We start from the raw sequence: 12,996 nt of genomic DNA, 5'->3' as shown, positions 1-12,996 counted from the left end.
CCAAGCTTGTATTTCTGCTAATTATAATTTTTCCCCACCAGCTAATTTTCCAGCTAATAAAAATACAGCATTTAAGCACATGCCCTGTTAGCTGTGGGGCTGCATTTTCTTCTATGGATAGCTTGCATAGCTGTAATTTAGGCCTTGGATATTTTTTATACTGATCTTACAAATTAGTTTTTTTTTTCATGTTTTATGTTACATTTCCAGTGAAAGATTGTATTGGCTGCTGCACATCCCTGACTGTCTGTGAGATGCGGCCCGCTCTGAAAGCAGCTGAAACATTAGTTATTCAAATTTACGTTGTTCACAGTAAACCAGGCTTTATGAAGCAGGAGTATAGATGTTTTTCTAGGTTTTGTCGGTTTTTGTACTCTATAGCATTTGTTATGAGGTGAATGAATAAGCAGCCATTAAAACAGAAAAAACATATTAGCTCAGCACTTTAGCTAAAGGCTCTACCTGTAAACGTCTTAGAAATGTATTTATTTGTATCTATATTTATGTATTTATTCAGTATAAAAAAATATATGCTAAACCAGGGTATCAAATCAGGGTTTCCCCCAGCTTTTTATAAGGACGGGCGAGCTGCAATGCTTTACTCGCTAAATCTTGCTAGCAGGGTGAGGATGTGGAAGTTAATTTCAGGTCAGAGGTCATACACTATATTTTACTTCACTTTAAAATTTAATGCAGTATCAAATGTCTCAGTTTTGACAAAAGCCTAATCTTAAATAACTAGGATCAGTATCTGGGACAAAACAAGTCAACCAGGAGGACCAAGTAAAACTCTTGTCTGCAGCACTGATTTGAGCTCTAATCTCACTGAAGAAGAATCAGAAGAATGACTGCTTATGCAGACTGCTTTTATTTGTTTCTGTTTTATGCTGATGTACTTTGGTTGTTTCCAGAAATAAAGAAAGTCTTTACTGACAGAGTGTTGGTATGGATAGAAGTATAAACACGTTTTTCACCTTACCTTATATGTGACTGTGGGGAATTTCCACTCTCGGGTGAGGCATCACTTTACAGGACATTAAACAGTAAGAAGCTGTTTTTGCACTCAGTATAAATAGTTAATGCTTTTAATGCTTTGCTGTGAGAGGTGGTGGATGAACTAAGAAGAGTTCAAAAGCTTAAAAGTTAAAGCGGCGCTGACAACAAATTTAATTTTTCTGAGGTTTTGGGGTATAATACGATGAGGCAGTGTGAATGTCGAAAGCGAATACCAATGAACCAGGTCAGGGGCAGTCAGCTTTGCTGCTTTGCTCAAAAATGTTCAAATAAAAAACAGTTTATCTTTTGACGTAATTCATATTCTCCAATCAGAGCAACAGCCTTGCCCCTCCCCCTCCCCTCCACCCCTGCTGTTACACCAGCTGTGAGTCATGGAGTTAAATGACAGACTGCATTGTCTTTCCCATTTTGAAGAGCAGCCAGAAGAAAAGTTCCTTTGTCCTGTGTTGTATTTGTCACTCATGGAAACAGGAAGTCACAGATTACTGCTCAAAAGGGCCTAAAGTAAAGTCCTTTTACTATCATGTGAAAAAATGCATCTCATAATGTTTTAGTGGCATGGTTAGCATATGTCATTTCTTAAAGTGACATTTTTTTCAAACTGATCATAAACAAATGCTTGGCTGCATGTGTGTTTTTGTGAAATGAATCTTTTTTCATTTGCATACTGAGCTCTATAAAGAAATTAAAAACATTCAGCAGCTTTATTATTGCCATAAGTTTCACTTTATGAGTTTTTTTCCTATAGGTCATTTAGTGTGCAACCCATTTTAATACTGTTCATGTAGAAAACAAAATGTGTATGAGTACAGACGCAAACCTTTTCTAAAAGCTGGCTGATTAAAAAAAAAAAGTGTCATGAGCTTTGAGATGTGAGTAACTGGAACCAAACACAGATTCCCCCCTCACTTCCTGAGCCCTGCAGGTTTTTTCCAGTGACAGATGAAACTGCAATCCAGACATCCCCGTCTGAGAACTGAGCGAGCACGCCGAGCGTCGATAAAGGTTGTAGTCATGAGAGAGCAGATGACCACAGGATTATATCACGCTGGCAGCGGCTAAGAGCTTGCAGTCAGCTGGGGGGGGGGTTAACAGACGTGCTTTATCTTTAATAAGCTGTGCTGTGATCACCCAGTCAAATGAAAGAGTTGCTGAGATTTTATAGCTTCCTTTACTTCTCCTGTCAAGTAGAAGTGTTCAGGATATCCGCATCTTTCTGGTTCCTTTGGCTTTCTCTTTTTTTCAAAGTAAAGTGGTGATTGTTTCAGCGTTCTATTTTAGTTTTATAGGTGTCGCTCTGTCCATTTTACTTTGGACCTTCTTGGTTCTGATTGAGTAACTCATGAGGTTATACATGATGATGAAGAAAAAGTTGCTATCTGAGATTGAATTATGGAGTCCAACAGGGAAGCCCAGACGCCTCGCCTTACAACCATAGCTCCTTATTCTGTAGGGTTCCAAGGCGTTCCTTGGTCTAAAAGAGATGAATAATCCATCTAGCGTGTTCCTGGTGGGAAGTTCTCAGAAAACAACCAAAGAGAGGAACACCGGAGGCATCCTGATCAGTTTCCAGAACCTGTTTAACTGACTCCATTCAATGCAAAGAAGCACAAAAGTGACATTTGCTGACATTGTTACGGACGGGATGGTGGCAGAGAAAAGGGAAGGACTGAGGTTAGGAACTGAAGCCTGGGCCGCTGGGTCAAGGACTAATATTGTCCACATATGGGGCACCAGCTCTGAAACTCCACGTCGCACCCCAGATGGCAAGTCACATTTTAACAAGATAGGGACATATAAAGGTGACATTCCGGATACAAGCGGCTGAAATGAGTTTTCTCCGTAGTGTGTCTGGGCTCTCCCTTAGAGATAGGGTGAGGAGCTCAGTCATCCGGGGAGGACTCAGAGTAGAGCCGCTGCTCCTCCACGTCGAGAGGAGCCAGTTGAGGTGGCTCGGGCATCTGGTTAGGATGCCTCCTGAACGCCTCCCTGGTGAGGTGTTCCGGCCACGTCCCACCGGGAGGAGGCCCAGGGGAAGACCCAGGACACGCTGGAGGGACTATGTCTCTCTGCTGGCCTGGGAATGCCTTGGGATTCCTCCTGAGGAGCTGGTACAAGTGGCTGGGGAGAGGGACGTCTGGGCCTCCCTACTGAAGCTGCTACCCCCGCGACCCGACCCCGGATAAGCGGAAGACGACGGACGGACGGACGGACGGACGGACATATAAAGGGGCTTCTATTTTGGACTATGGTGATCATTTCTTTAAGTCCAATTTACTATTTGCTAAGTGCAACAAAACCAATGTGTGTAGTCTGTTTTATCAGGTCTGTTACTCGTTATTGTACACCAGAAAGCCATAACTGGCTGCAGATGTGGAGGAGGACTGATGATGATGCATTTGTCTTCCATCTCTGTAGTTTTTTTTCTTAATTCAGCAATTTTTCTTTCTAACTTGTTCCCGATGAAACACGTTTTCTTTTGTTCCAAGTTAATTATCCTTTGAGGAAACAACATCTCTATTAATGGCTGAAGCTGACCAGAAAAATAAGGCTCTTATAATGTGCATTTAGAATACTGTATGCGAGTGGCTTAATAGCCTTTTTCTCTGTTAGTCTGTCCACAATATCAGTTGTGAGTTGTCGTCTAAGTTTTTATTAGGATTTGACAATTGTGGTTAGGTTCATGTCTGTCATCAGCAGAACCAGAGCTGTTTTTTTTATGGCAGACAGATGGGATTTCTCTCTCCTGGTTGGCCAGGTGCATGTGTGTGTGTTTCTGTCTCTTGGTGTCGAACAAAGGAACCAGAGAGGATGATGTCATCTTTTAGCCGTTGTGGGCCTGTTTTTTTTGTGTGTATCAGGACCATAGAAGGGAGGCCGGTGTAAGGGCCGTTGCATTCTGAGGTCAGCTTTCTCAGACACAGAGGAACTGCACAGAAACATGTGAATAATTGAAACATCTTTTGGATGATTAGTTCAGTGACACATAATATATTCCCACTCACATGCACGGGGCTCCTCTGAACAGGAGGGAGCTGTAAATGTGTTTTTTCACTTTAGACACTAATGAAACTCAATCCCAGGAAGGAAAAAGTCACTTTTTTTCCATTAGTGTCTGTCATGATGTAATCTGGCTGATAGCAGCTGCTTCACAAGTCTGTCTGGGTGTGTGTCCACCTGAGTTCAGTTGTCAGTGAGGGGGAAGTGTTGTCAGGTCTTTACCATCACATACTGTATGACGCTCTTACAGTGAAGAGTTTGTGAGCGCACATTCTCGTCTTGCTATATGTTGTGAGGAACATGTGTTGACTCCCATTGCTTTTTCAGTTATTTTCAACCCTTTCTATGCCCTAAGCCTGACAATAACCCTAAACCTAACCATTACCAGGGCATACCTAACCTTGACCTAAACCTTACCGTTAGCAAAATACAAAGTGAGGACTAGCAAAATGTTCTTTGGTACAAACAGTCCTCCCTTTTGATAGTGAAATCAGAAAAATGGTCCTCACGCTGATGCCTAAACAGGAACACACACAACTGTCCTTCTGTTAGCTACAGAGATATTCAACTGGTCTGTCAGAACAGCAAAAAAAAAAAAAAAAAAAAAAAGCTGCATTTTGGTGACTACAATAAAGAGCAATTGTAACTTTCTGTGTAAATAAAATATGTCATTTGGAAAGAGATTATAGACACATAAGATTTCAGTTCAATTCAGTTTTATTTATATAGCGCTAATTCACAACACGTCATCTCATGGCACTTTACAAAGTCAAATTTAATCAAATAAAATCATACAGATTGGTCAAAAAGTTTCCTACCTTAGGAAACCCAGCAGTTTGCACTGAGTCTTGACAAGCAGCATTTACTCCTTCTGAAAGAGCGTAGAGCCACAGTGGACAGTCGTCTGCACTGTCCATGGCGTTGCAGCAATCCCTCATACTGAGCATGCATGAAGCGACAGTGGAGGGTTTCCTGAAAGTTTGTTCCAGAGTTTCGGAACATAGGAACTAAATGCTGCTTCTCCATGTTTAGTTCTGGTTTTGGGTATGCAGATTAGACCAGAACCAGAAGATCTGAGTGGTTCGAGGGTTGATACAGCAACAACAGCTCTTTAATGTATGTTGGTGCTAAGCCGTTTAGTGATTTATAAACTAAAGTCTATTCTCTGAGCTACAGGGAGCCAGTGTAACGACTTTAAGCTATAAGCTTTGTCAAAAAAATAAAGTTTTAAGATTAGTCTTAAAAGTAGACAGGGTGTCTGCCTCACGGAACAAAACTGGGAGATGGTTCCACAGGAGAGGATTCTGATAACTAAAGGATCTGCCTCCCATTCTACTTTTAGAGACTCTAGGAACCACCAGCAGACCTGCAGTCTGAGAGCGAAGTGCTCTGTTAGGAACATACGGGGTAATCAGAGCTCTGATATATGATGGAGCTTGATTATTAAGGGCTTTATATGTGAGATGGAGAATTTCATTCTTGATTTAACAGGAAGCCAATTAAGGTTGAATGTGAGAGTTCATCAGTAAATAGTGGATGTTGAAAAGTGTGGGCTCTAGAGCTGAGAAAGCTAGCAACAATTGAATTTGATAATGCTTTATTATAGAATACATTTAAAGATTCATCATGAGACAGATTTGTTTTTGTCCCTGATAGCAATCAGTGATTGAAGATTAAGCATTTAAAGATGTCAATATTCAGCTGTACATTTGCAGTACAGGGTTCCACCATATATATCAGAAGGACAGAAATATTTGGGAAATCAATACCATGTAATAAGCATTAAAGTGTTTGAAATGACGAGCTGCGTTCTTGTTGTTAGACACTGTTCCTGTGAGGAGTTATTTAGGCATGTCCAGAGATGACCACTAAAAGCAGTTTTTTAAATATATAAACAGGAAATCCTTAGAATATGTTTTGTTTTGTTAGACATCTAAAATTAGCATGAGTGTATATAGAGTGGGTTTTGTAGTGCTTCAGTCGGCATCTTTAAGGCCCTTTGGACATGTCAAGCCTGAAGTGCACAAAGACGGATTCCTGGACTTCTACTGTGGGTAGTTTTCTCACAGGTTCTGCTGCTTCTGAATAGGACAGGTTCAAAAGGGATTGACGGGCGCTATGGTTGGAGTGTCAGCCGCTGAGCAGATGTTGCTTCTGTGGGTTGTTTAATAGATTATTATAGGGGTTTATATTTTTAGGTTTGTCAGACGTCGCTGATTAGTTTTGCCTTTTGTCTCAGTACAAGTGCCTGAGGGACACATTTCAGTATTTGGCAACTTCCTAAATCCACAAAACACATGCAATGCATACTTATTTTGGTCCTGTTTTGTAAGAGGTTTTCTATAACAGTAAAATTCCTTTTAAAGAAATCGTCTTCTTGTAAAAGGGACTTTTGACACGGGGGGGCCCCCTGTTAGTTTCTGCTCGGTGACTCCGATGTGTTCGTCTTCACGTTTGCTTCAGTTCATACTCTTTAGGGTCTAGCATACCATTGTTCCGTTGGATCCTGCTCTGGCATTAATCAGAGAAAATATTTGTTTTTCACTGTCCTGTGAAATTCTGAAATGCTGTCACCTCTCTAAATTAAAGTTTGATGTTTTAGATTACAAGAAGGCTCTAAGAAATTTTTAGAGTACATTTTCTTTCCATCTGTGCTTGTTAACTTGTGTTCTCTTGATCCAACATATAACATAACGTTCTGGCGCTGTAGCCTTGTAGTTCCCACAGGTTAATACCAGCTCACATTTGTTCTCCTGTCACTCCCGCAGTTTGTTCCCTCAACCAGCCTTGACCCTTTTCGCTCACCCCGCCCTCACACGCATACCTCCACGCAGTCTCGCATATCTCCAGTGGCTACACCCAAATGGGTTAATCTCTCATCACTCAGGCTGCGGGCTGCACCCGCTCGTTTAGGACCCGGAGGGCCGGAGGTTCATGTGTCAAAGCCCCCCCCCCCCCCTTTTTTTTTCTCACAAAAGAAAGCCGATCATGTGGCAGCGCATAGGTGTATGAAATGACGCGGTCGAGCAAAGTTGATGCATACATATTTCTCCCCCTCGTTCCTAGTTGTGGTAACATTTGAGCGGTGTTAAGGTTGTTCCCCCACAATAGGAACTTTACATCTCTGCTCAGACTGCCGTTTCCACCATATCTGACTTAAATGCTCATCAACTCACTTGTACTCACCAATGAGTTCACACTGTGTTTCATTCACTGCGGACTCTTTCTAATACCCTAGATAGTTGGAAGCTTGTTTTTATTTACAGTAGGGAACTTATTGCTTTGGTTCCCTGCATAGAGCTCTAACATACCCTCCAGTTTAGAGGAAGACAAAGAAAGTTTTCAGTTTTTGCAGAGCTGGAACGGATTAATATTATACAAGACTGTTGAGTTTACCCAGAGTATGTTTTGTGCTCTGCTGCTGTAGGGTTATGTTTTTGTTTCAGCCTTGCCCGAGTCCACACTGAACACACAGAGTTAAATCTGTTAGAGAATGCTGAATGTTTGGATGTTCGTCTGTGATCCTCTGTGCTTTTGTGGCAGAAAATAACATGTTTTCAATGTGGGTTTTGGTTTTATGACCAAACGAATCACCCCGAATGCTTTTGCAGCCTATAAAACTGTCATTTAGAAACGTTCTGATTCCTAGCATCAGTTTGCAAAGCTGGTCCACAGTGGAAATTGGTGGTTTTCTGGCTATTGTAAACAAGATGGTAAAGGAGTCCCCGTTATCTCTTTGTGCTGTCGATTGCCCTGTAATAGAACTATTCACACGAGAAATAGGCATGTTGATTGAGTAATTACAGGCTTAAATTTTTCTCATCTCTTTCTGTTTGTTCCTGTTTGGTTTTCCAGGGTCGACATGTTAAGACGGGACAGCTGGCGGCCATCAAGGTCATGGACGTCACAGAGGTCAGTGAGATCACCTACCCTTTTTACTATTACGAGATTGCAAATTTGAACCAGTCTGAACACATGCCCATGCTGGTGTATGTTCCCTGTTGTAGTGGATTTAAATGGTTTATGCAGCTTCAGAATGGTTAAAATCTTTTGGTAAACCTAATGTTGTCTATCAGAAAGCTTCAAGCTTGAATTTGAACTATCAGTTTCAAGAAATTGTACGAACATATATCTTCTATATGGCTAAAATCTGATGTTTACCAGATGTTTACATACAAAAAAGGCAAAAAATATTTCTTTCCTCCTCACTGTGTGATTAATAGATGATGCCAAATGTTTCCCATATTAGGTTACTGAAAATGATTTCCATTTGTGTGTGTGTGTGTATCTAAAGTTTTAAGTTTAGAAATGTTGAAATGACTATGCCTTTAAAGGCATAAAGCTTGGAGCTTTTGACTTTAACATCAGGGACATTTGAGCTCAATCTGGGCAAACCTGTGGATTTGATTTAAGGCAGTACTTTGTGTGACATCATTGGGAATCAGGAAATGAATTGTGGACCTCCACAAGTCTAGTTAATCCCTGGTTACAACTTCCAGATGACTGAGGGTGGCACTTTTATCTATTTAAACAGTCATAAATAAATCCAATAAGTTAGAATATTATTGAAAGGTTATTTTATTTCAGTAACTGCTGAAATATGCTACATATGTTATATAAATTACACACAGACTGATATTTTCAAGCCTTTATGTCTGTTAGGTATAATGATGTTCTACTTACAGCCAACGAAAACATGATGTTTAACATTAGAATATCGCATCAGACCAATAAAAAATGTTTTAACACAGAAATATAGGCTTAATGCTTAAGTGTATGTCTAATACCTGCTTAAAGGTTATTTTCAGAAGGTACTTTTATTCTGACAAATGACCCTCATCAGAACCCGTATTCCGATCTGAGTAATGACTGTATAGCTTGCCATAATCATGTGAATGCCCAACCATCATGCGGATCAGTAAGAAGACGGGCTCTGTGCCCCAGAATCAACTGCAGAACAAGAACAAAAAACCCTGTAAAAAAAAAAAAAAAAAAAAGCTGGCTGGACCCAAACGGGCTGAGAAGTTACACGATAAAAAGAAGCCATTACTCTTAAAGCAACCGAAGGGACGCCAAGACAATGACTCTAATTTTTAGAAACCTGTCCTGTATTCGGGTGAAACTTGAAATTAAGTGTTTGGCCATGCTGACATCACTTTTATATAGGGAGGAAAAAGAGGCAAGCCTTGAAACACGTTCTCAACTGTAAAGTACAGGACTAAGCATCATTTTGTGAAGGCGTTCTGCTGAAGGAACTATTGTTGCAAGATGTTCATAATGTCCGTCAAGAAGATGGACATTATGAACATTGAAGAGACATCTCAAGCCACCAGACAGTTTAAGACACGGGTACAAATGGTTCTCCCAAATGGACACTGGCCATAATCAAGCTGTCAGTTTAAAACTGGCTGAAGGACAGTAGAGTCAATGTTCAGAGGACTCCGTCGTAAATCCTAAGCGAACCACACGTGTTTCTATCTGTCCTTCAACATCCATTTTTCAGAAGCTACTTAGTGTATCTCTGTGCCTTCTCTGACTTTCTATTGAACACCTCACTGGCACTGAAAAGACCTTCACTCATTAACAGAGTCTGCACTGAAGAGTGTTGTTGTCAATGCGACCTTGTTGCGCTGAGTATGCTGCATTCACATGTCATAAAAAGACTGCATTATTGACATTTTGACCAGCCAGTCACCGGTCTGGGCTGATCAAGCTGAAAATGGAGCCCAAAAAGACTAGCTCAGGTTATGTCCAAAAAAGAACTAGAATAATCTGCTGTAGCTGAGACAGTAGGGAGTTTTTTTTCTGTCAAGATTAAAAACTCTTGTAGTTTTGCCCTCTTCTGCAGCATTTTATTAGTTGAAACATATTTGCTTCGTCTGCATTTTTTTTTTTTTACCCTTTCTTTAAACCCCTCATGGATTTGCTTTAGCTGCAGCCTGACACTAACCTGACAACAGCCAGCTGTATGTATCGCTCCGCCTAGCTCCACTCTGAGTGGAGCTAGGCGGAGCGATACATACAGCTGGCTGTTGTCAGGTTAGCCTGACACACCACCAGGGAGAGAACTGCAAGTGCAGTTTAAGCCTTCAGCTGACAGTTCAATGTGAAATGAATATGGTTCAACATGAAGAAGCAACTAAATGAAAGCCGGGAATGCGAATGTCTTTCGCTGACTTGACAAATAGATTTAAAGCTAATCTATAATTAATCTGTAAAATCATGAAAATTGGGAATCGTTTGGGACTAACAAGATAAGTGAAATGGTGTTTCTTCAAGTCTTGTGGCTTCACTCGTCCGCCAAGTTACCCCGCCACGATAAAGTGATGGATTCCATCCAGATAGCGCTGTCCAGTTCAGTCCTGCAAATACTTGCCGTTCCTGTCAGACCAAATCCTCTGCTTCAACAAATCTGAAAAGTTACTTTTCCAGATTTTAGAAGCCACGCAGAGAAATCCACTCACTGGTAAAACGTTGAAAAAGCCCACCATGCCGTCTGGAGCGAGAGCCTGTCTGTGGCCTGCAGGAACAAATCTGCTTTTCCAGCCACCGAGATCAAAGAGGGGCAAGTGGGGATAGTTCAGGGACATGTGATAGGAACATGTTTATGTATTCATGCAAGCTGGATCACTGAAGAGAAATCAGGACATGGAAGTACCTTTCATCTCTATTCCAGTCAAATGTTTAGATGTCTCCTCGTCAATAGCTCCGGCTTTCTTCTAAAATGAATGTGCAGCTCCTCTGGAAGCCTGGCATGAACGACAGCTGGATGGAGGAAGATCGACTGCCCTCCTACAGACACACCAAGCAGTTCTGTTCAAGATTTCTATGGAGCATTCAAATGTCTCCCTGAGTATATTACACATAAGTGCTCTGACCCACATACAACTTCCTGCTTTACATATACATAGCTAGGAGAAAGAAACAGGGGTGGAAGAAAAAATGACTAGTTAAAAGGACAGGGGAGTTGGATTGACATGAAGCGGCCATGGTATAGAACATTTGCAGTCACTGTAAACCAATTGTGCAAACTCTGTTATGATGTTTTAACGTATGAATGATTTGGTCGTTGTAAGGTTCTGAATGTATTTAAATCTTGAAACAATTGCACAGAACTGCACATACAGTTGAAACCTGCAGTTGACAGCCGCTGTATAAAACGCCACTTCAACGTCCAACCTTTTTTTAAATTTATTTTTTAGTTCAGTTGGGATGAAGTAATTCCTATTTGACACATCAAAAATAACGAAAGTGCCTTTTTAGTCTGTTACATTTGTCAAAGTAATAAGTGTACATACATTTCCACAGTAATTGATAGAATTTTGGGTAGAAACATTTGTGTCTGTCTGCTGGCTTCTCATAATAGTTTGTCGCAGTTTAGGACATTTTCAACGGACAGATCTGGTATAACTGGGTCAAGTTTGCAAGCCGACTTGCTCTCTTACAACTTTTTAGCTCTAGTCACAATGTGGTTATGGTATTCAGAGCACTGCTTTCCAAAACAATGACTTTCTTGTCCTTAAGCCACTGTGTAAGTAATATGGCAGTATTATGGGCCTCATTGTGTATTCCTTGCAGATGTGTTGAGGTGTGGCTTCTATAGTTCCACCTAACGTTCCTTCCTCATCTGTTTGGGGAAGTAGATCAGTTTTTCCTCCAGCAAAACTCCCCTAAAGCATGATGCTTCCATCCCCGTACTTCACAGTTGGGATGATGCTTTCTGGCTTGCAAGCTTTTTCCTGAGGGTGATACACACATTTTGTACCAAAACAGGTTAATCTCTGCGACACAACGCCTGTCTCCTTCATGAACAGGATTGCTGTGCATTCTTATGTTATTACTTTTAAGCATATGATCGTATGGACAGTTGCAAAGCAGCAACGACGCAAAGCAGATAAAAGAATTACTTCAAAATTCAGCAACATTTTCCTTAAAACTAGACAGCTAAAACTGGGATACAATTCAGGAGGAAAACAGACCCAAACAAAATTGTTTGGTTCCTCATAAGCTTACAAATAAGTATTTGTCCAAATATAAGTGGGCCACAGATTGGTCTACTGTCTTATCATTTATCATCATGGGGAAACCTTTTTCGTCCGAATTACAAATGAACTCTAAAGAACGTCGACTACAAGCCCAAAAATTTAACAATAAGGTGTGCATTTATAACTTTTACTTTTTGGGCTCTCTGTTGGTGCCATGAAGGCATCAGAAAATATGAGTATGTTTAAAAATATAATTAGAGTTATTTTGTGCTGTTTGGGGATCACATTCTTTACTACTTCAAATGGTGTTTTGAAGTAGCCCATTTGACAAAAGGGTAAAACATTTCCATGAGCATTAACTGTGTTTCCTAGAGCCTGCATGCAGTGACATACAGCAGAACATTACCTGGCAGTCTATTGCTAAAAAAGCCTGCAAATGTTTTTTATATAGTTTTTATTGATACCTCTGTTGATATTGGAATAAATATGTCAAAATATCATTATAATCACTTAAGTCCATAACAACCATGTGTAATGGGCATATGTACATGCTGTATCCATGCATGTTGCATGTAAAATTTACTATGAATTAGTAATAGCTTTAACACAATATAGTTTGTTATCCTGATCTTGTCGGATCAGTTTCTTTCAAAGGGCTCAATGAATAAGTCAGTTTCTATGGCAAGCAGTTCTGTTTAAAGGTAGAGTCGTCGATTTTTCCGGAAGTTTCCCCAAGTCGCTTTTTGAATAACTGCGCATGCGCAACACTGTCTTACCTGCTCTTCCACTCCTCAGGGGGATCACGTGAAAAAAAATCTCCCTGATCCACTCTACTTTCTTTCTACTGAGGCCTTCCTCTTCTTTCCATAAACTTGTACGCGGTTTGTTTCTTGCAACTCTCAGCTATGGTGAAAGTCTACAGTGAGAGCAGTGGAGCTAAAATGAACGGCTAACACCGAAGCTAACCGCTAAGCTAACCGGATCCTAGAAGTGC

General features: G+C 40.7%; 1 protein-coding gene across 11 annotated transcripts in view; it reads left to right on the top strand.

Annotated features, from left to right (window-relative positions):
* map4k4 (mitogen-activated protein kinase kinase kinase kinase 4) overlaps positions 1-12,996 on the top strand; it is a 126,819-nt gene that overhangs the window by 46,103 nt on the left and 67,720 nt on the right. For all 11 annotated transcript variants that reach the window (XM_036138966.1, XM_036138969.1, XM_021319458.2 and 8 more), the window contains exon 3: positions 7,873-7,929. In XM_036138966.1, the coding sequence (XP_035994859.1) occupies positions 7,873-7,929 (57 nt within the window). The remainder of the gene's footprint in view (positions 1-7,872; positions 7,930-12,996) is intronic.

This window comes from Fundulus heteroclitus, chromosome 7 (assembly GCF_011125445.2).
Source record: "Fundulus heteroclitus isolate FHET01 chromosome 7, MU-UCD_Fhet_4.1, whole genome shotgun sequence".
Classification (NCBI taxonomy): domain Eukaryota; kingdom Metazoa; phylum Chordata; class Actinopteri; order Cyprinodontiformes; family Fundulidae; genus Fundulus; species Fundulus heteroclitus.
Note: the sequence above shows the minus strand (reverse complement) of the source record. Positions and strands in the feature narration are given on the sequence as shown.